This window comes from Lemur catta, chromosome X (assembly GCF_020740605.2).
Source record: "Lemur catta isolate mLemCat1 chromosome X, mLemCat1.pri, whole genome shotgun sequence".
Lineage (NCBI taxonomy): Eukaryota > Metazoa > Chordata > Mammalia > Primates > Lemuridae > Lemur > Lemur catta.
In genome coordinates this window covers 60638755-60666726 of record NC_059155.1, presented here as the reverse complement: position 1 = coordinate 60666726, position 27972 = coordinate 60638755, and the positions used below count along the sequence as shown (strand labels likewise).

Genomic DNA, 27972 nt, shown 5'->3' with positions numbered 1-27972 from the left:
ACCAAAGAAGTGAAAGATCTTTATAACAAAAACTATAAAACATTGAGGAAGGAAATTGAAGAGGACAAAAAAAAGTAAAAAGATATTCCATGCTCATGGATTAGAAAAATCAATATTGTTAAAATTTCCATACTACCCAGGGCAATTAATAGATTCAACATAATGTCCATCAAAATACAAATAACATTCTTCACAGAAACAGAAAAAATAATCCTAAAATTTATATGGAACCACAAAAAATCCAGAATAGCCAAAGCCATCCTGAGCAAAAAGAACAAAACTGGAAGAATCACATTACTTGACTTCAAATTATACTACACAGCTGTAGTAACCAAAACAGCATGATACTGGCATAAAAACAGACACATAGACCAATTGAACAGAACAGAGAACCCAGAAACAAATCCACATATCTATAGTGGATTTATCTTCAGCAAAGGTGCCAAGAACATACAGTGGGGAATGGACAGTCTCATCAATAAGTGGTGCTGGGAAAACTAGATATTCACATGCAGAAGAAGGAAAGTAGACCCTTATCTCTTGCCATATGTAAAAATCAAATCAAAATGAATTAAATACTTAAATTGAAGACCTGACACTATGAAACTTCTAAAAGAAAACATTGGGGAAATGCTTCAGGACATGGGTCTGGGCAAGGTCTTCTTGAGTAATACTCTCAAAGCATAGGCAACCAAAGCAAAATTAGACAAATGTGATCACATCAAGTTAAAAAGCTTCTGCACCGCAATGGAAACAATCAACAAAGGGAAGCCACAACCCACAGAATGGGAGAAAATACTTGAAAACTACCCTTCTGACAAAGGACTAATAACTAGAACATATAAGGAGCTCCAACAACTCAATAAGAAAAAAAATCAAATAATCTGATTAAAAAATGGGCAAAGGATCTGAATAGACAACTCTCAAAAGAAGAAAAATGACCAACAGGTGTATGAGAAAATGCTCAACATCATTAGTCATCAGAGAAATGCAAATTGAAACTACAATGAGATATCGTTTCATCCCAGTTAAAATGGCTTTCATCAAAAAGACAGGCAATAAGGAATGCTGGCAAGGATGTAAAGAAAGGGGAACCCTTGTACACTATTGATGGGAATGTAAATTAGTATAACCACTATGGAGAACAGTATGGAAGTTCCTCATAAAAACTGAAAATAGAACTACCATATAACTCCACAATCCCACTGCTGGGTATATATCCAAAAGAAGGGAATTCAGTATGTGGGAAAGATATGTGCACTCCCATGTTTATTGAAGCAGTATTCACAATAGCCAAGATTACAAATCAACCTAAATGTCCATCAATGGATGAATAATTAAAGAAACTGTGGTACAAAGAAACAGTGGAATATTATATAGCCACAAAAAGGATGAAATCCTGCCATTTGCAACAACACAGATGGAACTGGAGAACCTTATGTTAAGTGAAATTGGCCAAGCACAGAGAGACAAATCTCACATGTTCTCACTCATATGTGGGAGCTAAATATTAAAACAATTGATCTCATGGAGACAGAGAGTAGAATGATGGTTACCAAAGGCTGGGAAGGGTAGTGGCGAGGGAAAGATAAACTGGGGATGGTTAATGGGCACAAAAATATAGTTAGATAGAATGAATAATATTTGACAGCACAACAAAGTGACTATAATCAATAATAAGTTAGGCTATACTTTAAAATAACTAAAAAAGTAGAATTGGAATGTTCCTAACATAAAGAAAAGATAAATACTTGAGGTGATGGGTAACCCAATTACCCTGATTTGATTAATTCACATTGTATGTCAGTACCAAAACATCACATGTACCCTATAAATATGTATATAACTATTATGTATCCATAATAATTAAAAAGAAAATTTTAAAAGACTATAATTGACAGAAAATAAAGCATGAATAAATCAATAATCATGTTAAAAATTATAAAAATTGACTCCATAGCCAAAAGTTTTGTCCTAAAAAAGTACATCATATCCAGATGTTTTAGTAGATGATTGCTATCAAACTCTCAAGAAACCAAATTTCAATGAATACAGTTTCAGAAATTACAAGAAGGAAAAGTACCCAGTCTATTCTATGCAGCTAGTATAATCTTGGATACCAGAATAAGAAAACAGTACAGAAACAAAAGTTTAAGATCTTTCACTTCTGAACATTAATATAAAACTCTTGAATTAGATAGTAATAAATCGAATTCTTTAAAATGCTTCACAACTTCACAACTAAAGATTAGCAAAGAAAGACAAGAACAGTTCAATATCAGAAATCTATTCATATAATATACCACATTAATAGATTAATGGAGGAAAAATCATCTTGACAGATACAGAAAAGCATTCCAGAAAATACAACAATTATTCTTTTCTTTAATTTCAAAAAATTTAGGGGGTACAAGTGTTTTTGTTACATAGATGAATTGTATCATGCTGAAGTCAGGGCTTTCAGTGTACCTGTTACCAGAATAGTGTATGTTAAGAAAATGTGGTGTGTATATATATCATTCATGATTTTTTTAAAAGTCTTATTAGCACACTAAGACTAATAAAAGGGGGTTTTGATGAAAGGTATTTTTCAAAATACTACAGCAAGTATCCTACTTAATGGTGAAAGTTGTAGAAGTTATATCATTTCTCTGTGCCTCAGTTTTTTCATCTATAAAATGGGGACAAAAACTAGCCTACTTTACAGGGTTGTTGGGAGGATTCAACTATTTAATATGTGCAAAGCATACAGAACATTGCATTTGTGGCACATAGCAGACATTCAAATAATCCCGATCATTATGTTACAATCATTTTCCTCATGACTGTTTCCATTAATACCAGAAACAAACAAGGAATTCCCTACTGCTGCATCTATTAAACATTGTACTACAGGTCCTGACTAATTCAATAAGAGAAGAAAAAGAACTAAAATGTGTAATTGAAAAGAAAAAAACAGTGTCTTTATAAAGGTAATTGTTTACATAGAAGACCCAAGAGAATAAAAAAATGACTAGTATTAATGAACGCATTCAGAAAGGTTTCTGGACACATGAGTATATGAGTATCACTAGCATTCTCATATCCTAATAGTAACCAATTAGGAGATATGATAGGATCTCTCCGTTGCTACGACAATGGGTCTGGTTGTCATCTGTGGTGTATGTATCTTGCTCTGAAACCCTATATCTTGCTTTTGCTCTATAATCCTATCTTTCTATTTTCAATAAACCTCATTTTCATGCTAAAAAAGATATAATAGGAAAAAAGACCCCAATCACAATTGCAACAATGACTAAGAGGCATCTAGGAAGACACTTAACAAAAAATGCACAAGTTCTTTCTGAAGACAAGTATAAGACATTACTAAATAACATAAAAGGAAAGCTGAATAAGAGTTCACTGGCAGGAAAATTCAATAGTGTAAAGATGCCCATCCCCAACCCACTCCCAACTCATCTCCAAACACAGTATAATTGCAATTGGAATCCCAAACAAGGGTTTCCTTGGAACTTGACTTAATCCTAAAAATTCCTATGAAGACCAAAGGTCAAAAGAGATAAGAGGAATACGTCTTACCAGTTCTTAACAACATCAATCAATAAGAATGGTGCAACAGTTCACATTTATATAGTATTCACTAAGCATCACTGTCTTAAGTACCTTACATATTTTAACTCATTAGAAAAAGATATAAAAACATGGTAAAAGCAAAGGGACAAGCAGACCAATGGAACAAAACAGAGAACCTAGGGACAGAACCCCAAATATAAGGAAACTTGGCATATAGTTGAAATGGCCTTACACATGACTGTGCAAAGTATTCAATATGTGGCACCAGTACACATAAATATCCATAGAAGAAAGAAGGCAAATCCCTTCCTCATAAGTTATATTAAAAAATCCAGGCATATTTTAAGAAAATAAAATATGAAAACATCTTTATGAGTTCAGCCAGAAAATTACTTAAAATTATACAAAAAGCACAAACTAAATTGATAAATTTGAATACGATTAAAAGTTCTACCCAAAAAAAAACCACTATAAACAACCTAGACAAGGAAAAGACATTAATTACTCACAAAATCAAAATCCTGAATATACAAAGAACCCATATAAAGCAATAAGAAAAGACAAACAACCCAACAAAAACATGAATAAAGGATATGAACAGGTAAGCCACCAAAGAGGAAATCTAGTCAATAGCGTATGAAATGATAAATACTTTCACTAGAAATCAGGGAAGTGAAAGTTACAATAAGGTACCAAAATTTAAAGTTTACAATTACACAATTACATGTGTGTGTGTGTGTGTGTGTGTGTGTGTGTGTCTATGTATGTAGGGGGGGGCACAGAGAGAGAAAAAACTGCCATCATTGCAAAAAGTTCTACTGTATAGCACTGTTCTAAATCACACACTGTACCATTACTTTTGCCACATAAGGTTATAGGAGCTTTGCATTTTAACATTGGTGATTGCTGTTCAAAAGCTGAGGTTTCATACATTTCAGGAAGCTATATCTGTCCACCTGGTTGCAATCCATGCTCTTGAGAGACTGATTTAACATGGTGCTAAAACCCACTCTTTTTAATCTCAAAGGCTGTACTCGCCATCAAATTGGTACTAACTGACCAACACTAAGGTGTTCACATGGTAGTAATACTCATTGGGTTCCAGTTGGGGGTTGGGGGAGGTATACCCACAACTAATGGAAGCGGAATGCACTGTATAAGGGACGGACACACTTGTCGCCCTGGCTTGGGTGGGGCAAACGTATTACATGTAACCAAAATGTTTGTACCCCCATAATATCCTGAATATAAAAAAAAGGGGAGGTAAAAAATACTACCAAGTACTTTCTCAGTCCAGAGGCCTTTGCAGGACTTAAAAGAAGTATGTCAAAACACTTAATGTCCCTGGGCTATAACACACTCCTTAAAAGTATTAGAGTGTTAAGGTTGAAGAAGCTTAGGAAGAAAATTTCTTTGGATAGAGCCATTGGGAAGCTATGGCATTTTCTTTCTCCAACAACAGGGGAGGGAGGAATATGTTTGCCCCACCCGAATCTTGTGAGAAAGACTTTAAGGAGGTGACTCGTTTGATATATGTCCACTAGAGTTTTGGAGACACAGAGAATTTAACACCTAACTTCCACATAGGAAAACTCTATAAGGGGCTAGGCACAGTGGCTCATGCCTGTAATCCCAGTGCTTTGGGAGTCCAAGGCAGGAGGATCGCTTGAGTCTTGCAATTGAGACCAGCCTGGGCTTGAGACCTGCCTGGGCAACACAGCAAGACCCCATATGTACAAAAAGAAAAAATCTCTACAGGTAATAGGTTAAGGCAGTCTGCGGCAGCAGAGAAGATGTTGCATGAGGACAAACTGTAGGTCCCATCCCCACAACATACACACTCCACAAGGCAGATGTGGACCCTCTGGATATGAACAGGGATTGGTTACTTTGAAAACAGGGCTTTCTGCGAGCACCAAGGTGACCTTAGCATGTGGAGACAGAAAGTGTACCATAGGGCCAGGGCATATGTTAAAAAACTGGTTGGAAAAGAGGCCCTGTCTGGATTGAAGATATTGCAGTCAGGGGGTCCCAGCTGGGACTTCTCCAAGGAAACAATAAGGTACCAAGTTCAGGAAGAATCGGTCTTTGGAATCTGCCACATACAGAGGGTACCAGTACCAGCTTACATTTTTATCAGTTAGGTCACACTTTTTTTGCCCTCTGTATCTCCTTCTATTCTTACCCATTTTGCTCAGGGAGCCAGAAATGGCTTAGTTGTTGAGTGGAGGAATTAAGGAAAGTGAGAAGAGCTAGATGGAAGAATAAAGAAAGAAAACATTGAGCTTGCTCCTTTTGCCACTAAAAACTTTCAGCCTGAAGCACTGAAGCAGGCATTTGCTGGGGGAGAGAATATTTCCCTTTAAGTGAAGTTCATAGTTTTCACTACTACATGTGATTAGGCTTTTTTAAAACTAAAATGAGACTACCACTGACCCTCAGAAATTAAAAGGATGATAAAGGAATATTATGAACAACTTTATGCTAATAAATCTGACAACTTATATGAAACCAACAAACTCTTTGAAAGATACAAATTATTACCAAAGCTCATTCAAGAAGAACTATATCATCTGAATAACCCAATATCTATTAAAGAAATTGAAATTGTAGTTTAAAACATTCCCACAAATAAAACTCCAAGCTCAAATGGCTTCACTGGAGAATTCTATCAAATACGTAAAGAAGAAATAACACCAATTCTACACAAATTCTTCCACAGAACTGAAGAGAGGAAGGAGTACTTCCCAACTTATTCTATGATTTCATTATCTTGATAGTGGCAATGGAATCATGGGTGTATACATGTCAAAACTTAAACTGTTCACTTTAAATATGTGTTATTTCTTGTATGCCAATTAAACCACAATAAAGGGTTTAAAGCAGCTAAATCAATGCGTAGGGATAGTCATGGCATTCATAATGCTTATATTAGGGAAAAAAGGTCTCAAATCGATGATCTAATAAGCTTCCACCTTATGAAACTAGGAAAAGAGCAAATTAAATTGAAACTAGCAGGACAGAAATAATAAAGATAAGAGCAAGAATGAATAAAATTGAGGCTTCCATTTCTGGCTACTATGGAGTAAGTCTACTATAGCCTCTCCTACTGACTATTGCAACTAAAAATTCTGCACAAAATACATAAAGCAACTACCTGAGGACTCTGATAAGTAAACAAAACCAGGCAGACTATGAACATAAGTAAAAAAGTGGAAAAGCAACCCATATATATCAGTGAGTTCCCCTTTTGTCCTTCCTCTGTTCTCTTAAGACTTTGACCCATGTGCAGGTCCCAGTGACATATGAGCCCCTACAAGTCCTGAGCTCATCCTGGGGCTCTGCATGCAAGACAAAGCAAAACTGCATACTAAGCTTTGAGAACTGAACTAAGATTTAAGCCACGGCTTTAGTCTGAGACTAACACCAGAGTGACAAATGTATGAGACAGATCCAAAGCAGGACTGCAAAGGCTTTGAAAATTGTGTTAAAGACTTAACCTACCACTCAAGTCTTAAACTAATCCCTGAATGGCACATGCACAAGACAGATCCAAAGGAGCACAGCAAAGCCTCTGAAATCTGAACTGATTAGAACTGACAGCCACAGAAGGTCAGAAAGAATTAGTAGTTTGAACTCAAATGGTTTATTACCTGATAAACAAAAACAATAACGGGTCAACACTATCTAGGATAGAATCCAAAATTATTCAATATAACAAACCACGAGCAAGATGTGATCAATTCTCAAGGGAAAAAGACAATCAATAGATGCCAATCCTGAGATAACCCAGGTGCTGGAAATATCAAAGACATTTAAGCAGCTATTACACCTAAGCTCCATGAGGTAACAGCAAACACATTTGAAATAAATGGATAAATATAAGTTCTCAGCAAAGAAACATAACCTGGAAGAAATTTTGAAATTTTAAAACTGAAAAACACGGTATCTGAAATTAAAAGTCAAAACTCATGGGATAGACTTAACAGCAGAATGACTGATGCAAAGTCAAGAACTTGGAGTTAGATTAACTGAAATGATCAAACTTGTCAACCTGAAGAATAGAGAGAAAAACAATTGGAAAAAAAGAAAAACGGGGCTTCCAGGGACCTGTGGACCAATATCTAAAGGTTCAACATTCGTGTCATTTTTCTTCTCAAAGGAGAAGAAAAAAAGACTAGCTATCGTAGAAAGAAGGTTTGAATACATCGTAACCAAAAATTTCCCAAATTTGGACAAAGACATAAATTTATAAATTCAAGAAGCACAGCATACCAGAATCAATATAAACTCAAAGAAACACCATAATTAAATGGTTGGAAAGCCAACTTAAAGAAAACATATCCAGAGAAAAAAGGCATACTATATATGAGGAAACAATGATTCAAAGTTCTCATCAGAAACAATGGAGGCCAGAAGATAATGGAATGTCTTAAAAATACTAAAGGAAAAGGAAAGTCAACACACAATTCTACATCTAGCAAAAATATCCTTTAAGGAAGACAAATTTTTTAAATTCTCAGGTGAAGGAAAACTAAGAGACTTTGTCATCCAAAGACTTGTTTAAGAGTAATGCTGCAAATTCTTCTTCAGGGTGAAGGGAGATGACATCAGAGGGAAACATGGAACTTTAGGAATAAGTAAAGAGCAACAGAAATGGTAAAATATCTGTGTAAATATAATAGACTGTTTTTCTCCTTTTGAATTCTTTAAGATACATATGATAGTTGAAAGCAAAAATTATAACATTGTCTGGAGGGTTTAAAATGTTATGTAAATATAATATCTTTGAAAACCATAACATAAAGAGGAGAAAGTAAATAGACCTATACTGTTGTAAATCTTCTACATATTGCTTAAAGTATTAAAACATAACTCTAAGTAGAATGTGAAAAGTTGTATACATATCTTAATGCCTAGAGCAGCCACTGAACTTTTAAAAAATAACTAAACAAGCAGATAGTGACAAAAGTTAGGTATGTTTAAAATGGAATGATTAAATTGCAATTGCACCCCCAGAAATTCATCCCAGAGAAATGAAAACTTATGTTCACATAAAAACCTATACACAAATGTTTATAGCAAGTTTATGTGTAACAGCCAAACAACAGACACAATCTCAATGTCCTTCAGCAATGGTTAAGTAAACTGCAGTACATGCATGCAGTGGAATACTACTCAGCAATAAAAACAAACAAACTATTGATACATACAACAACCTGGATGAATCTCCAGAGAATTATGCTGACTGAAAAAGAACCAATCTCATAAGTTACATACTGTATGATTTCATTTATATAACATTCTTCAAATGACAAAATTATAGAAACAGAAAACAGATTAGTGGTTGCCAGGGGTTAAGGAGGGGGTGGGATGGAAGGAAATGGGCATGGCTGTAAAAGGACAACATGCAGGATCCTTGCAGTAAGGGAAATGTATTTTAACTGTACATATGTCAACATCCTGGTTGTGATACTGTGCTATAGTTTTGCAAGATGTTACCATTGGCGGGAAATTGGGTAAAGGGCACACAAGATCTCTCTGTATTATTTCTTACATATGAATCTATAATGACCTCAATATACAAAGCTGAATTAAGAAAATATTCAAATATTCCAAAGAATAGAGGAATGGGAGAGCAGAACAACAACCAGAAAAAGTGGGACAAAGAGAAAAGAAATAATAAAGTGGTAGACCTACATCCAACAATATCAATAATTATATCACATGTAAATGGTCTAAACAATCATACCAATTAAAAGGCAGATTGTCAGATAAGATTAAAAACACAAGCCCCAACTATATCATGTCTACAAGAAACCCAATTTAATATAAAGAATCTCTGTTCAACAAGAGACACAAGAAAGATAGTGAAAAGACAATCTAACAAATTGGGACAGTATATGTGCAATAAAGCATTAATAAATACAGTATTAAAAACAGTGTGACAAGTAAGAGGAAGGCACATATCATAAGGAAAAAATGGGTAGAAGACTTACACAGGCACTTCAGAAAACAAATCACTCAAATTCTCTATAAAGATATGAAATGATGATCAACTTCATTAATAATCAAGGAAATGAAAGTTTCAATCACAAGAAGATACTAATAAACACCTATCAGAATGGCAACAAACATAAGTGTGACAAGACCAAATGATGGGGAGAGGGCAATAGAAGCCTCTTCCACTATTGACGGGACTGTAAATTGGTACAAACGCTTTACAAATCAACTTTAAAATCAACATTTGGCCTTAACTATAAAGTTAAATATTCATACGTCCAAAATCCAGCCACAATAACCCAGGTATATACACTAGAAAAAACCTCGCAGGACATCTGACTAGTAAAATAATGGTTAGTATTATCACTGGCTATAATAGTCTTAAACTGGAAACAACCCAAACTCCATCACGAGAAAAGATACTATTAATTGTGGAATACCCAAGCTAGAACACTATCCTGCAATGAAAATGAACAAATTACATTTATACACTTCATCATGGCTAAATTCACAATTGTAAGAGTGAGTAAAATAAACAAGTCACAAAAGAACTCATATAGAATGATTCCATTTTTATAAAGCTCAAAAAAGAAAAGTTCAAACTAAACAATATATGGCCTAGGGATACAGATATAGATAGCAGAAGCCATAACCCAAATACTGAAAATAATTATCCCCAAATTCAGGAGAGAGGTTACATCTAAGAGAGAGGTAGAAGGATGCAATCGGGAGGGGCAGTCCTAGTTCTCATCCTCAGTGGTGATTACACAGGTGCTAGCTGTATATTTCTCCTGAAAAGTGGTCATGTGTCCTAAATGCTCTTCTGTATGCATGATATGGTAACCAATAAGGATTACAAATAATGAAAAATACAACAAAATGTAAAAAAAATAGAAAATTTTCAAAAACAAAAATCAATGTGATTAAAAGCTGGTTCTGTGAAAAGGTCAATAAAATTGATAAACCTCAAGTCAGATTGATTAAAAAGAGAAGATATACGTTATCAATATCAGGAGAACACCACCACAGATCCTACGAACAGTAAAAAAATAATAAGGAAATCTTATGAAAAAACTTTATTGTCAAAGATTTGATAGTTCAGATGAGATAAAGTCCTTGAAGCCCACAAACCACCAAAGTTCACTAAAGAGGAAAAGGGTCATCTGAATATCCTTATAATTATCAAAATTGAATTAGTAGTTCAAAACCTACCCTCAAAAAAAAAGCTCTAGGCCCAGATGCCTTCTCTGATGAAGTCTACAAAACATTTAAGACAGAAACAATGCTAATCCTATGTAAAAATTTTCAAAAAATAAAAGAGGAAGAAATATTTCCCAACTCATTTTATGAGGCCAGCATAACCCTGATGTCAAAACCAGACCCAAACAGTATGAGTGAAGAAAACTACAGATAATTATGACATATACACAGAGGTAAAATACTCAACAAAATATGAGTAAAAATAATTAGCAATATATAAAAGGAATAATAGGTCATGATCAAGTGGGGTTTACACTGGGAATGAAAGGCTAGTTCAATATTTGCAAATCAATGTAATCTACCAAATTAACAGTCTCAAGGAGAAAAATCACTGTCACATCAATTGATGCAGAAAAAGCATTTGCAACATTTAACATTTATTCATGATAAAAACTCAGAAAACCAAGATTAAAAGGAAAAAACCTGAACCATTATTATCAGTCCATCTATGAAGAATCCTACAAATAAAAAATTATACCTAATGATGAGAAAGTGAATGTTTCTGTCTTAAGATCAGGAAAAAGGCAAGAATGTCATTCTCACTACTACTATTCAACATTATACCAAAGATACTAGCCAGTACAAAGAGGCAAAGGAAAAAAAAAGTAAAAGACATCAAGATTAGAAAGCAAGAAATAAAACTGTCTTTATTTAATAATTACATGAGTGTTTACACAGAACATGCCAAGCTATCTATAAAAGAGCTACGAGTATTAATATGTAAGCTGAGGAAGGTCCTGGGATATAGGATCAATATAAAAAATCAATTATATTTATATAAAATAGCATTGAGCAATGGGAAAATGAAATACAAAAAAAATACCATTTACAATATAATAACATAAAACACTTAGGGATGAATTAAACAATGTGCAAGACCTGTGTATTATAAACTATAAAATATTACTAAGACAATTTTTTTTTTTTTGGAGACAGAGTCTCACTCTTTTGCCCTGGCTAGAGTGCCATGGCATCAGCCTAGCTCACAGCAACCTCTAACTCCTGGGCTCAAGCAATCCTTCTGCCTCAGCCTCCCGAGTCACTGGGACTACAGGCATGCACCACCATGCCTGGCTAAATTTTTCTACATATTTTCAGTCGTCCACATAATTTCTTTCTATTTTTAGTAGAGACGGGGTCTTGCTCTTGCTCAGACTGGTCTCGAATTCCTGACCTTGAGTGATCCTCCTGCCTCGGCCTCCCAGAGTGCTAGGATTACAGGCATGAGCCACCTCACCTGGCCTTACTAAGACAAATTTTAAAAGACATAAGTACATAGAGATACACTATGTTCATGAATTAGAAGACTCAATATTGTCAGTATATAAATGATGAACAGATTCAATGCAATCCCATGCAAAATTCCATACAAATTCCCAAGCTGCTTCTACATGAGTGGTTAATAAAATGTGGTATATGTATACCATGGAGTTCTCAGTCAAAAAAACAATGGTGATCTAGCGCCTCTTGTATTATCCTGGATAGAGCTGGAACTCATTCTACTAAGTGAAGTATCAAAAGAACGGAAAAACAAGCACCGCATGTACTTACCATCAAATTGGTTTTAACTAATCAACACTTAAATGCACATATAGTAATAACATTCATTGGGCAGATGGGAGGGGGGAGGAAGGGCTGCGTATATATACAACTAATGGGTGCGGTGCGCACCATCTGGGGGATGGACACACTTGAAGCTCTGACTCCGGTGGGGCAAAGGCAATATATGTAACCTAAACATTTGTACCTCCATAATATGCTGAAATAAAAAAAATTAAAATTAAAAAAAAGAAAAGAAAGAACAAAATTGGAAGATTCACACTACCTGATTTGAACACTTAATATAAGGTTGCAGAAATTAAACAGTGTGTTATTGGCATATAGACTGACACATGTGTGTTCAGTTGTTTTTGACAAGAGTGCCAAGGTAAGCCATGGAGAAACAACAATCTTTTCAAAAATGCTGCTGGAACAATTGGATATGGATGTGCAAAAAAAACTGACACACACTGGATTAAAAAACTTAACTCATTTTTTGTCATAGGCCTAAACATAAGGAGCTAAAATTATAAATCTTCTGAAAGAAAACATATGAGAAAATTTTTGTTACCCTGGATTAGAGATTTGTTAAATAGGACATAAAAAGCATGAACCACAAAAGAACTTGATAAATTGAACTTTATCAAAATTAAAAACATCTATTCTTCAAAGCAAACTGTTAAGAAAAAAAAAAAGTCATGGCCTGGGAGTAGACACTTGGAAAACACATAGCTGACAAAGGACTTGCATCAAGAATATATAAAGAACTCTTATAATTTAATAACAAACAAAATGGCAAAAGATTACAACAGTTCACCAAAGAATATATACAGATGGCAAATAAGAACATGAAAAGATGCTCAACAACAGTCAACATTAGAGAAATGCAAATTAAAATCACAATGAGATTCCTTTACTTACCTACTAGAAAGAAAGACTCACACTTACCATACCAAGTACTGGCATGGATGAGAAACACCTAGAACTCTTACACATTACTGACAGGAAAACAAAATAGTTCAGCCATGCTGGAAAACAGTTTGATAGTGTCATATGAAGTATTCTACACTGGGAGTAAAGTCCTTTCAAGTTTATTTATTTTCTGAATAAAGAGATAATACAAAAAACAAGAGTTGAGTAGGAGGGAAGTATTGATAAGAAGAGGAATCTGATAACAGGCAGTGTATCAAGTCAGATTTGTAACAGTCTGAGAAGACATAAGAAGAGGAAAGAGAAAATGGTGTGAAGGTTTACAGTGTTCACCACAAAGTGAGGGCAGACGAGAACATGGTGGGTACCTGGCCAGGTAGAGTTAAAGGTCACTAGCAAAGCTTTGTCGTCTGTACCGACTCCAACAAACCAGGTAGGATAATTTCCCTGAGGCTAAAAAAAAAAAGACTCCAAATTTCAGACTGAAAGGGCCCACAGTATGCCCAATAAAGAGGAAACACCAACACTTACCTCTATTCTGGTGAAAATACAAAAGCCCAAGAGGGGGAAGAAAAAGTCCTAAAAGCTTCCAGAAAGGAGGGAGGAAAGAAATGAGAAGGGGCTTGGCACTTCTTGCTAGCAAGCCAGGAGGCTGGAAGGTAGAAATGGGATCTAAGAACAAGAGTGGCCACACTGTCTGAATGCCAAGCAAAGTGCATGGTGACTGGAAAACGCTGCCAGGGGGAGGCCTCATTTGGATGTGAGAACAGCACATGGCATCAGACCCCAGGCACATCCACAAGTCTGGGGGCTCTGAGAAGGGCTCCTGGGCGCCTCCCAGAGGCCAAGCTCTCACTGGCCAAGCTGGTTCCCCTTTCCCTGGCCTGACTCACCTGGACAGCTCCGCATTGGGGTCCCTCCGTCCGCCACCCAGGACTCTTCTCCGGGTCCCAACCCGAAGATCACATCTGGTTTGGCAACTAGATACCCTGTTCAGGGGAAATGACATAGAACTTTGTTATGAATGCTGAAGGCATTCCAGAACCGAGGCCCTTCCCTGCAGGCTGAAGATGGCATGGTCTTGGTGACTGCCCCATGCACAGTTAGCTATTTGCCCCTCAGTACAGAACATTCACGTAGCAGGCCAAGACACTAACATCCTGTCCAGCACCCAAATGGGACCGTTAATACTTGACAGTGGGCCTTAAGCCCAAACTCACTGAGGGTTTCCAATATCCCTGAGCTTGCAGCGGCAGCTCAGAAAGACACTACTGGGTGCATTCTACATCCCACTGTGGAGCAGTCCCTCACCCACAGACACCAAATGGCTGTAGTTCTCAAGCATGACATCCCTGTAGAGGTTCTTCTGAGCAGAGTCCAGTTGCTGCCACTCCTCCAGGGTGAAGTCCACAAACACGTCCTTGAAGGTCAATGATTCCTGTAACAGCACATTCCTCTTTAGCAAAAAGGGATCCGCCTGGGGGACTGGGACAGGACACTTCACGCACATGGAGGGTTTACTCTGTGCCTATTCTAAGTCCTTTACGCGTGCTGAAGATTTCGATCCTCACCACCACCCTAGGAGAAACTCGACAGGTGAGGAACGTGAGGCGCACACAGTCTCTACTAACCAGCCCAGGTCACACAGCTAGGAGTGAGGGATTTAAATCCACACGGTCTAGCTTTGGCACCCATATCTGCCTTTCTCTGTGTAATTGTTCTTATGCTATTCACTTGTCACAATTTGGCAGAGTATACCACATAGAGTATTTATACAACTAAAGTTATTTGAAACTTTATAGGAGAAACAGATAAGCTATTAGAAATATTCATTCAACACGTATTTATTGAACAGAGACCAAGCTGGTAAGTCCTGCAGATATAAAAAATACAAAAAAAAATACCTCTTGAACTCAAGGAGCTCCAGTTTGGTAGAGGAAGAAAAACAACACTTACAGACTCATAGATGAAAGGGAGGGAGGGAGGGGGCCTGCCTTACAGGGGCAATGACAGATGACAGATGTAGGACAGGATCCAGAGAGGAGGAAGTCAATTCTGCTCAGGGCTGACAGAGCTAAAACAAACTATTCTAAACATAGCTTATCAATCATGACAAACACTTCTAACCTTAGCTCATCAATCATGAGACAAGAACAGGAAACCAGAAGGTCTGCGGGCTGGGCAGATGACTGAGGCAAAAGGGGAAAGGTCTGTGTTTTCCTTGTCACCACCAAATAAGAACTCACTTCTAGAAGTGCCCTAATTCCTACCAAAGAGCAGTAAGCCACTTGTTTATGCTCTAGATCTCATCCTCTCATGTCCACGCTTGGTGGTCTTAAGTTCAAAGAGACATGTTGCACCCACAAGGCTGAAATCAGCCACATCGCACACCAGTTTACTCAGCTATGCAGGATAGGGGACAGGAAAGTCAGTGTGCCAGAGGGTGGTGACAGGCAGGTTTCTCCAGCAGAAGGGATTCTCTGAGCAACCCAACAGCTCTTAACCCAAACTGCCCCTCCCACGTGAATGCTCAGTGTCAAGGAACAAAACTACACAGCTGAGCACATGAATCATCTGGTTTAGAAGCCCTAACCTGCTCCATATACCAGTATCTCTTGTAATAGTTCCATTGCCATGGCTTCCAGGGTCCCAGCAAACAACATGCCTGTTTATAAGAGTGACAATATACTCAGGAAACCCAAATATCTGGCTTCCTACTAGCTATTTGTATTATAGTTTATTTACAGTCCTCCCAGTCCAGATGCAGTTGGTTTACCAATAAAGAGTCATTTTTATCAGAAGTTATGTCATCAGGTGTGATGCTATGAAACACATATTTGGTCTTTGTTCTGTCTGCTGACAAAAAGCTCCAAAAACCCTTGAGATTTCCTCTGGAGTAATAATAATGTCTTTTGTATGCTGCTGACTGATGGCTGGCAGTCCCTAGACTCTAGATAGGCCCTAGATGGCTTCAGTATGGGGGCTGGTCACTGGAAAACCAAGGCAGGATTAGAGGGTTCGGACATTCAGCCCCCGACAAACTCCCAGGACGGGAGAGGGGCTGAAGGTTGAGTTGATCACCAACGGCCAATGTTTTAATCAATCATGGCTACATAATGAAGCCGCCATAAAATCCAAAATAGGGTTTGGAGAGCTTCCGGATGGCTGAACACTTAAATGTTCCTGGATGGTGGTGAGTCCAGACAGGGAATGAGAGTTCTGTGTGCCTTCCCACATACCTTGCTCTATGCATCTATTCCACCTAGCTGTTCATTGGTATCCTTTGTAATATCTTTTATAATAAATCGGTAAACATAAGTAAAGTGTTTCCTGAGTTCTGTGACCCGAATTAATTGAACCCGAGGAGAGGGTCATGGGAACTTCTGATTTACAATCTACTACATGCAACTGGCGTCTGAAGGAGGGGCAGTCTTGTGGGACTGATCCCTCAACCTGTGGGATCTAACACTATCTCCAGGTATACAGTGCCAGAATTGAACTGAATTAGAGGACACCCAGCTGGTGTCCACTAAAGAATTGCTTGGTAAGTGGGGAAACAACCCCCATACATCTGGTGTCAGCAATGTTGTGTTGTGTGGTATGTGACAGTGGGAAAAACACTTTGATTTTTATTCCTATCTCTCAGACCTGGTAACATAGCTACCAATCCATTATCAGGTTTCCAGTAACAGAAAGCTAAAAATGATGATGAAGATGATGATGACAAAAGTTAAAAACCACCAACAGATCCCACATGTACAGTGTCAGAATTTAGTTCATAATAAAAGTACCTTTAATCGCTGCAGAAAAGATGTCATTAGGAAAATCTGGCTAGGCATTTATGAAGGGAAAAAAAACTCTGTAAAACTGAATTACTTATCTCACTCTGAACCCCAAAATAAATTACAGATGGATTGGGGATTTAAATATCTACAAGATAATCATAAAATTCATAAATAAGTTAAAAGTTTTTATAATTTTGGAGTGGTTGAAAGCCTTTTTAAGCAATTCCCAAATTCAGAAGACATACAGTCACACACCGATTAACCAGACTACCTAGACATCAGAAAATTCTAAATAGCAGAACAAATTTTTTTTAAATTATGAAACATCAATAACAAAGTGAGAAAATATTTGTAATATACATAATAATGAGCTAATTTCCTTCATATACTAAAATTCTAACAAATCATAAAGAAAAAGACCACAACCTGGCCGGGCACGGTGGCTCACGCCTGTAATCCTAGCACTCTGGGAGGCTGAGGTGGGCGGATCGTTTGAGCTCAGGAGTTGGAGACCAGCCTGAGCAAGAGCGAGACCTCATCTCTACTAAAAAAATAGAAAGAAATTAGCTGGACAACTAAAAATATATGGAAAAAGTTAGCCAGGCATGGTGGCACATGCCTGTAGTCCCAGCTACTCGGGAGGCTGAGGCAGAAGGATTGCTTGAGCCCAGGAGTTTGAGGTTGCTGTGAGCTAGGCTGACGCCACGGCACTCACTCTAGTCCAGGCAACAGAGTGAGACTCTGTCTCAAAAAAAAAAAAAAAAAAAAAAAAGAAAGAAAGAAAAAAGGAAAAGACCACAACCCAATATATAACTGAAAGAATGTGAAATAAATGTATAATAGTATACCACATATGACCCTTCATACTCTTTGTTTTTAATCTACACTCATCATTTTATTTATTTGGGGGGAGGAGATAGGATTTTGCTTTTTTGCCCGGGCATGAATGCAGTGGCATCGTCATAGCTTACTGCAACCTCAAATTCCTGGGCTCAAATGATCCTACTGCCTCAGCCTCTGGAGTAGCTGGGACCACAGGCACGTGCCACCACATCTGGCTAATTTTTTTCTATTTTTTGTAGAGATGGGGTCTCGGTCTTACTCAAGCTGGTCTTGAACTCCTGACCTCAAGCAATCCTCCCGCCCTGGCCTCCCAGAGTGCTAGGATTACAGGCGTGAGCCTGTATCGCTCATGCTCAGCATGAAATATTGATATGTACACAAGGATGTCCAAGGCAGTATTATTTGTATTAGCAAAAAGTAGAAGAAAGCCTTAGATGTTCCGTGTTCCTGGGAACGCATAATGGTAGAACAACAGCTGCACTATCAGGTGACATTGCTTACGATAAAAATGATCCCTGAAAAAAAAAAAAGAAAAACTGCGTCTCGACTGGGAGAACTAGGGTAGTTAAATAAATTGCTAATTCTATACTCTAGAACTGCCATGAAAACAACAGACTGACATGTAAGGATGTGTGGGATACTTTTGTCTAAATGAAAAATCATATTTCAGAATATGCATAGTAGGAACATATTTTCATTAAAAACCCAGGCAAAATTTTGTAGGTTTTCTACATATATACAAAAAACAAAAAATTGACTGGAAGGCAAACAATTAGTACAAGGGCTGAGACTAGTTTCATTTGTTAGAACACAACAGAAAAGGAGGAATGAAAACGAGCCGTGATTTCCTGGCTTGAAAACTGAGGAAGGTAAACATCTTTCATACAGCATTACACCTTTTTTCTTATAAATTGTCCTATCTTTTTGACTATTTCTCTACCACTTTTTTGTCTCTTTTAATCATCATTTTGCATTTTCCATGTATAAATCCTCTGTGTATCATATGTACTGCACGTATTTTTCTCTCAGTCTCAAATATGTCTTTTGACTGTATAGGTTTTAACATTTTAATGCAGTCTAATCTGACAATCTTTCTCTTTATGGTTTCTGGGTTTCCTATCTTCATCAAAAGGCAAGGTTATACAAATATCCTCTTGAATTTTTATCTAATTTTTCAAATATATATTTAGTTCTCTAATCAATCTGGAATTTACTTTTACAGGATATAGAAGAGTCTAACTTTGTTTCCATCCAGATGGAGACTCAATTGTGCCACCATCATTCATTAACCACATTTCCCACACAACTGAAATGCCGTTTTTATAATATTGGCTCACACAAGCCTATTTAAGAATATAAGAAATCTAGAAGCCACAAAAGATTGTGAAATTAGACATTAAAAAAATTTAAGCATCTACTGCCTGAGATGTATGATAAGCCAAGTCAAAACAAATGACAAACTATGAAAAAATATTTATAACATATGACAGAGACCTTATTTACTTAAGTTAACATAAAGAGCTGGCATCCAGCACTCAAACTAATTCCATAGCCAAGAGAAAAAGGGACAAATGACTATAGTAAATATTTTAAAGAAAAAAGTACAAATGGCATTTAAAAATATGAAAAGACATTCAATTCAAGAAATAAAAACTAGGCCGGGTGCGGTGGCTCACACCTGTAATCCCAGCACTCTGGGAGGCCGGGGCGGGTGGATCGCTCGAGGTCAGGAGTTTGAGACCAGCCTGAGCAAGAGCGAGACCCCGTCTCTACTAAAAATGGAAAGAAATTATCTGGCCAACTAAAATATATATAGAAAAAATTAGCCGGGCAAGCTACTCGGGAGGCTGAGGCAGTAGGATCGCTTAAGCCCAGGAGTTTGAGGTTGCTGTGAGCTAGGCTGACGCCACAGCACTCACTCTAGCCAGGGCAACAAAGCGACACTCTGTCTCAAAAAAAAAAAAAAAAAAAAGAAATATAAACTAAAATGCACCCCTCTTTTCTCCCTCACAATGGCAAAAATCAAACCATTGGATACTACACCATAGTATTTATGCAAAAAAGCATTATACTCTTGCTAGGAGTGCAAATCAGTACATCCTATTTGGAGGGAAATTTGACAGTTCTGAATCAAACTTCAAAGATGCACATAACTTTGAACTAGAAATCTCACTTCTAGAAAGTTATCCTATGGATGCATTCACATGCATACAATGGGAAAGTACTGTACACTGCTATCTTGTCCGTGGTAGCAAAAGACTGGAAATATCCTAAATGTCTATCACTAGGGAAAAAGTAAATAAATAATGGTATTTCCATCCAATGGACTGTCAAGCAGCCATTTTTGTAAACGGGGTAGACCACTTGTTTTAAACATTGGATAATTTTGTCCCCCAGGGGATATTTGGCAATGTCTGGAGACATTTTGGTTGTGAAACTGGAGGAGGAGGTTCTACTGGCATGTATTAGATAGAGGCCAGGGATGCTGCTACACATATGATGCACAGGAAAGCGGTCTCCAACAAATAATGATCTGAACCCAAATGTCCATAGTGCTGCACTGAGAAACCCCGGCGTAGACTAAACAAAAGCAAAATGGAATGATCATTAAGAAAACGGCCAGGTCGGGCGAGGTGGCTCACGCCTGTAATCCTAGGATTCTGGGAGGCCGAGGCAGGAGGATCACTCAAGGTCAGGAGTTTGAGATCAGCCTGAGCAAGAGCGAGACCCCGTCTGTACTAAAACTAGAAAGAAATTATCTGGACAGCTAAAAATATATATGGAAAAAAATTAGCCGGGCATGGTGGCGCATGCCTGTAGTCCCATCTCCTCGGGAGGCTGAGGCAGGAGGATCACTTAAGCCCAGGAGTTTGAGGCTGCTGTGAGCTAGGATGAAGCCACGACACACTAGCCCGGCCAACAGAGCAAGACTGTGTCTCAAAAAACAAAAAAATAAAAGAAAAGAAAAGGGCTAGAAGGACCAGAATGTACCCTAATTTGTTAAAGGGAGGGGGAAGGAAGACGAGAAAGAAATTCATATATCAAGACAGATATGCATACATGATCTCTGGAAGAATGTACAAAAAAATAAAGAAGTCTTAGGGATGGGAAAATTATTTTTCACCTTTTGTTTGAATTTTTACCATGTGCATGCACTACTTTTAGAAATGTTCAATTCATTAACATTCTATTAAGAATATTTTTAGAATTTTGGCATCCATATTCTTAAGTGAAGCTGCTCTATAGTTTTCTTTTTTGTAGCATCTTCATTAAATTTAAAGTTAATTGGCTTCAAAGATGAATTGGTACCTTTTTCATCTTTAATAGCCTGGGAAATTGGAACACTGAAATTATCTGATCTTCAAATTTGGTGAAAGGAGTAATTAAGGAGGATTTGGGAGTGCAAGTTTAAAGTTTGAATACCTTTTAGTCAAAGACTCCAACTTCCAACAATAACCTTCATAAATACTTGTACTACTGAGCAGATACATAGAAAGTTGTTCACGAGGCACTGTTTACAATAGCAAAAAGGAAAAATTAAAAACCTAATGATATGGTTCGGATGTTTGGCCCCTCCAAATCTCATGTTGAAATTTGATCCCCAGTGTTGAATGTGGGGCCTGGTGTGAGGTGTTTGGGTCATGGGGGCGGATCCTTCATGAAGAGCTTGGTGCCCTCCCCATAATAATGAGTGAGTTCTCACTTTATTAGTTCTCAGAGAACTGGTCCTTTAAAAGAGCCTGGCACCGTCTCCTCCCTCTCTTGTTCCTGCTCTCGCCATGTGACACTCCTGCCCCCCCTTCACCTTCTGCCTTGATTGGAAGCTCCCTGAAGCCCTCATCTGAAGCAGATATTGGCATCATGCTCCTTGTACAGTCTGTAGGACCATGAGTCAAATAAACCTCTTTCCTTTATAAATTACCAAGCCTCAGGTATTTCTTTTATAACAATGCAAAAGGGATTAACACACCAAAATATCCATGAATAGAGAAAGAGTTAAATGATACATCCACACTATGAAATAGGAATTGAAATAATCTTTATATATTGACAAGAAACACCACCCAGAATATAACCAGGTGGAAAAAGCAAGGTGGGTATGGAAGTATGATGCCATTTGTGTAAAAACATATAAAACAATACATCTGTATATACTTTTAGTTCATTAAATTGACATAAATGCATCTACACTACAGCTTCACCAAATTGTTAACAGTGGGCATCTCTGAGGAGAAACATGGTACTGGGGGAAGAAGAAAGAGAAGCTTTTTGACTACTAATTTTTGTATGCAAATTAAAACATTATGCATGAATTTATTATCTTACACCTAATAAAGGACAAGAAGTGAAAAGGGGAGAAAAAATCAAGATCAGTTGGTGTATTTAAAAAATCTTCTCTAAAAAGGAAAAGAAGAAAAGATGAGATGCAGTTGCCAGAGGAACAAGTAGAGAAGTATCTCTGTTGTTGTTTTTATTCTCTCCTGGTGAGGGAATGGATGAGAGAAACCAGATGTGGGTAACAGGTTGAACAGAAAACAGCTAGAGAAGAGGTGATAATTGGGTTTTTTGATTTTACTATACAGATTCCTAAAAGTTGCTTCAATTTCACTGGAAACAGAGTAGGGGTAAATTAGAAACTCACCTGGGACATGGCCATCTTGTTCTGGTCTGGACGAAAAATACAGATCTACAAAGGCAGAATTAGGAGAGTACGTGAGGTAGGTATAGTCAGTACATCATCATCAACACCTTATAATAATCACCCTTGCACACTAGGGGGAATGATCTAGAAACATGGCCTGGTAGCTCCTGCTTGTTCCCATGGGACTCTACTGAGCTGATGTGAGTTTTGCACATCAAATTTTCTTTCCCTTACGGGACAGCTATATGTATGGCTTGCGTTTAAAGGCACCTCCTTCAAAAATCATTAAAAACTTGACAGCTCCTCTATCTCCAGCATTCTATTCCTGGAAATTTAACATAATGAAACAATCATAAATGTACACAAAGCTGCACAGACATTAACAGTAGTCATTCTCACCATTGAAAAATTTGGAACCAACTAAATGTCCAGGAACGGGGACTCAAAAAAATATGATGCATGCAAAAACAGGCATAATACACAGTCTTAAAAACTGCTCTGGAAATCTGTTTTCAGTTCTTAATATTTTTAAAAGCAGGTTACAAAAAGTGCAGTGTGATCTCTTTAAAGTAACATGTCCATATATAAAGTCTCAAAGAACACTTATTGAAATGCTAACACTGGTTACCTTTGAGTGGTGCTTTTATTTTTCTTCTTTTGTTTATCTGCATTTTCTCATAAAGAAGATTAAGCACTAGTGAAATGAAAGTTAAAAATTATTAAAAACTACCTATTATGAAACTCAGCTCTAGTGGTGAAAACACCCTCAGTGAAGTGTCTATTAGAATAATCTCTTGATGTAGTTTGGTGGAAGGAGACCTTAGAGAGCTGCAGAGAAGGAGGAATGAGGATGGGTGGGTAACAGCCCAGCACTGTGAGTTCTATGCAGAGCTTAAAATCACTGTGCCTGCGCCGGCCCCCCCCCATGTCCTTTACTCTTACTGGCCACTTACCCTGCCCCCCCACTCATCACTTCCTCCTTTCTCACAATTCACATTTTGAATGCCATGCTATCCCTTGTTTGGCAGTTCTTCAAAAGAGAGTTTCAGCAAGGAGCTTCTGGGCAGAGTAACCATCACATGCTGCAGCAATCACTGCGACAGCATCAGGACAACAGGGTTCAGATCTGTGTAGCTTAACAAGTCATGTTCTCAGGCCCAGCTTCATTAAGCATCAAAATGAGGCAGCAAAACTGGATGAGAGCATACCTGTAGACTACTCTGAAATTCTATAAACTAAAAATATATTTTCTGCACCTTGGTCAGGAGGGAGATTCAGCATTTCCCCTTGAGCAGGTGCAAGGTTGATGCCATGGCACTGACTCAAATCCAACAATAGCCAGTGACAAGAGAAGGAGCACTAAGTTGCATAAGTGGGTGTGTTAGGAGAGGATGAAGACCTCTGTGGCTGGTCATGATCCTTCCCAGCCTCATCCTGCCTACAGCAGGGGACCAGCCCTAACGGGGAAATCCATACCTTGATCCACCTGTGACTTTCATCTCTCTCTCCTCCAACAGGGATCCAACTGCCCACTGTCACATGGTCCTTGATGACACCTGGAAGTTGAGCCAGCATTGCCCTCTCTCAGCTGACCATGAAAGACAAAGGCCACTGCAGGTCCAGCTCTCCTAGGACCACTGTCCTGTGAGCCTCTTCCCTCTGCCCTGAGGATGTGGGTCTGGGCTCTGTGCTGAGGGTTCTCCTCCAACTTGCCTCAGAGCACCTCTCTTGTTCCCAAGGAGACAGGACCAAGAAATTCAGACACAAACACACGTCAGCTGGGACCTCACTGCAGCACCAGATGTCTGCCTGTGACCCGGGGAACTCACCTCTTCCTGGGGCCTTAGAATGGGTCTTCTCAGACTAAGTGAGGAAGCCTGGGCGCAGATAAGCTGGAGTCTGCAGTTGGCGAGCAGTGGTCTCGGTTACACACTCTGACCCTGGACACACAATGACCACAGGAGAGTCCATTAGCAACCCCTTTGCTACCTTCCATGGAGTGAAGTTCGGCAAAATCCAAAGGTTTTCACTCAACAGAAGGGGGTACAATGCCTCATTCTACTTTAAGAGTTAACATTCATACAGAGTTCAATCACTGTCTTACAACTGATAGCCTGCTGTGCCACTTTAATTCATTTAAGAAATGCGTGCCTTCTATGGCCTTCTTCTCCGTGTTACAGATGTATCTGATAACAAAATCTCAGAGTTCCCCGCTCCTGTGGAGCTTATATTCTAGCAGGGAAGACAGACGAGAAACAATAACATGATAAATATAGGAAAAGATAAAAGGATCCCTCGGGTTTGCTATCTACGGGATTTCGGACACGCTGCCGAGCCACGCTGTGCTGTTTTCTCTTTCAAATGAATATAATCACAGTACCACCTCACACGGCTCCTGAAAGACGAATGTGAAACACTTGCAACGGTGCTTGGCATTTATTGAGCACTCAGGACACGGTCCCTGAATAACTCAATCAATGCATCACTGGCTGGCCCCGAACCGCGCCCCCAACGCTCACGCCCACGGCCCGTGTCACTCAACCTGCACAAGGGCGCTCACCCACAACCCTGCCAACAACCCCAGCCCATCAAACCCATCACCATCTCCGCCTCCCCCTTACTTCACCGCCAAGAGCCCGAAATTTCAGGGGTGGATGACAACCGCCAGCATGAGCTACAAGCCGCGCAGGTCAGCCGCGCACTTGCTTCCGCTTCCCGTCACCCCCGGGGAACGCGAGGTCGCGGCACTGCGCACGCGCATGGGAGGACGGGGGTCGGGGGGCACCGTCGCCGATGGCCAACATGGCGCCTTTCAGGGAGTGTGGTTGTGACGGTGCTCGCTCAAAGGCAAGAGGGACGGACAAGAGCGTGCGACCATTTCCCCTGGGGGCTCATACGAAAGCCCCGCGGAGGCGTCCCTGGGTGGCGAGAGGCCAGCGGGCAATGCCCTGATGATGTTCTATTCTTTGGACTTTGTGAGTGCCCGTAGGGAAGGGAAGGCCGGTTGGAAGCGCTCATCTCCTGGCTGCATGATGGCACTGCTCTCTTTGTGGCTGCCCCTGTGCATTTCCACAGGCAGGAGAGCATGAGTTGAGTAGGCCTCATGTTGTCAGAAATGAAGTCCATTTGCTCATTCTGTGCCGTTCTCCTCAGTCCTTTTTGCCCTGGTAGTAGTCTTCTATTGAAGTCACTGACTCATGTGATTTTAACAGTTGTTTTTACCAGATATCTTTTCACAAGGTAACTTTTGGCATAATACTGGTTAATGTAAAGAAATATTGCCCGTATCCAAATATATATAAGATATATATGTGTATATCTTAGAGACAGGGTCTTACTGTGTTGCCCAGGCTGGAGTGCAGTGACTCTTCACAGTTGCGATTATAGCACACTGTAGCCTCAAACTCCTGGGCTCAAGCGATCCTCCTGCCTCAGCCTTCCAAGTAGCTGGGACTACAGATATGTGCCACCACACCCAGCTTAGCCAAATATGTTTTTACACTTCTTCCTGCTTCAATTATCTCTATATGAATTTCCTGTTCATTAATAATGTGTGAACCACAGAACAAAATTCTCAATGTTTGTCTCCAATGTGAATTATCACATGCTAAGCTAGGGATGATGTATGAATTCCAATTATTTAAACTTTATTGTCTATAATTTATCTGAAGGTGAGTGTGGTTCAAAGAACATACATTGGATTCAAATTATTTCTCTTTGATAAGAATTCACTGATGTTGAGTAAGAAACGAACACATTCCTCTCTATTCATATCCACTACATTCAGAGGGGTTTTCTCCAGTATGAAGTATCTCTTACTTGACAATAGTGCACCCATATCTAAAGGATTTCCCAAATTTAAGACATTTTTCAGATTCTCTCCAGCATGAATTATACTGGCAAGGTGGATTCATGTCTAAAGGCCTTTCCTTGTTCATTTTATGTATAGGGTTTCACTTCAATGTGAATACTATGATGTTGAATAAGATATGAGAATTAGCTAATTCAACATGTGTTCCTTACTTTCATAAGATTTACATTCAATATGAATTTTCTAATGCTGAATAAGTTCTGATCCAGAACTAAATATACTGGCAAACTGGTTTAAATTGTAGGTGTTCTCTGCACTGTGTATTCTCTGATGTTGAGTGAAGTGACCATTAACTAAAACTTTTTGCCTTTTCTTAAATTTGCAGGATTTTCCTCAAAATAAAATCTCTGTTCTTGAGCACAATAGTAAAATTCTTTGCATATTCATTATATTTCAAGGGTTTTTATTGTTCATAAGCAACTTTGTTTTATTATGACTAAATTTATTTGGGAATTTTTATCATATATATAATTCCTTCTGTGAAAATGCTCTTGTTTAAAAACCACTATGTTCAAATGGACTCATTCAACCAGGTTTGTTATATTTACCTCCTCTCTTTCCAGTGTTTTTCTTTTTTTACACATGTGTCTTTATTTTTTATATGTAAAACAATGGATTTTTAAGCTTTCATATATGTATAAATTGTGAAATGATTATGACAAATTAAGTAACACATCCATCACCACTAATGCTGCACCTTAGATCTCTAGAACTTGTTCATCTCAGAACCTTTGTGCCTGTTGACCACCATTTCCCCATTTCCCCCACCCCCAGTCCCTGGTAACCACTGTTCTACTCTCTGCTTCTATGAGTTCAAATTTTTAGAGTCCACATATAAGCAGGATTTGTCTTACCGTGTCTGGCTTATTTCACTTAGCATGATGTCCTCTGGTTCCCTTTTTCCTTCTATATCTCGAGTCAACGTTTGCATTTTCACTTTTTTTCTGAAATGGAAATGGTATTGTGGTTAGTACGCATGCATATACTAGCTAGATAGCAACTATGGACTTTATAGGATCTGGCTTGGCTGTAATGTACATGTCAATGATAACTGGTAAAATATATATAGTAGGAAAAATGGTGTACTTCAAAAAGCAGGAATACAACTATAAATAAACCCAAGAAGGTGGCACATTATCTATACAAAGGAAAATAAATACACTGTATCCCTTAATGCAGACTCAATACTATAAAACTCAATATTTCCCTAGACCCAATCCATGAATTTAAGGCAATTTTGTTATTTTATTCTATTATTTTATTTTTTTAATTTTATTATTTTATTTTAATTTTATTTTTAGAGACAAGGTCTCACTCTGTTGCCCAGCCCGAAGTGCAAGGGTGTGATCATAGCTCACTGCAACTTCTAACTCCTAGGCTCAAGCAATCCTCCTGCCTCAGCCTTGAGTAGCTGAGACTACAGGCACGTACCACCACACCCAGCTAATTTTTTTATTAATATGTTTTGTAGAGATGACATCTCACCATTTTGCCCAGGCTGGTCTCGAACTCCTGGCCTCAAGCAA

General features: G+C 38.4%; 1 protein-coding gene and 1 long non-coding RNA gene across 2 annotated transcripts in view; both read right to left on the bottom strand.

Annotated features, from left to right (window-relative positions):
- The window catches only part of LOC123628266 (zinc finger protein 674-like), a 36876-nt gene extending 13929 nt beyond the window's left edge, over positions 1–22947 (bottom strand). Inside the window, exons 1-3 of the mRNA XM_045537886.1 lie at positions 22576–22947; positions 14617–14743; positions 14199–14294 (exon numbers count right to left, since the gene is read on the bottom strand). Of these exons, the coding sequence (XP_045393842.1) occupies positions 14199–14294; positions 14617–14743; positions 22576–22590 (238 nt within the window). The 5' untranslated portion in view covers positions 22591–22947. The remainder of the gene's footprint in view (positions 1–14198; positions 14295–14616; positions 14744–22575) is intronic.
- Positions 22948–24089: 1142 nt separating this feature from the next.
- Positions 24090–27340, bottom strand: LOC123628671. The gene is made up of 3 exons (XR_006731721.1): positions 27301–27340; positions 24405–24515; positions 24090–24302 (listed from the first exon to the last, which is right to left on the bottom strand). It is a non-coding gene; the product is annotated as an uncharacterized LOC123628671 (long non-coding RNA).
- Positions 27341–27972: the final 632 nt, after the last annotated feature.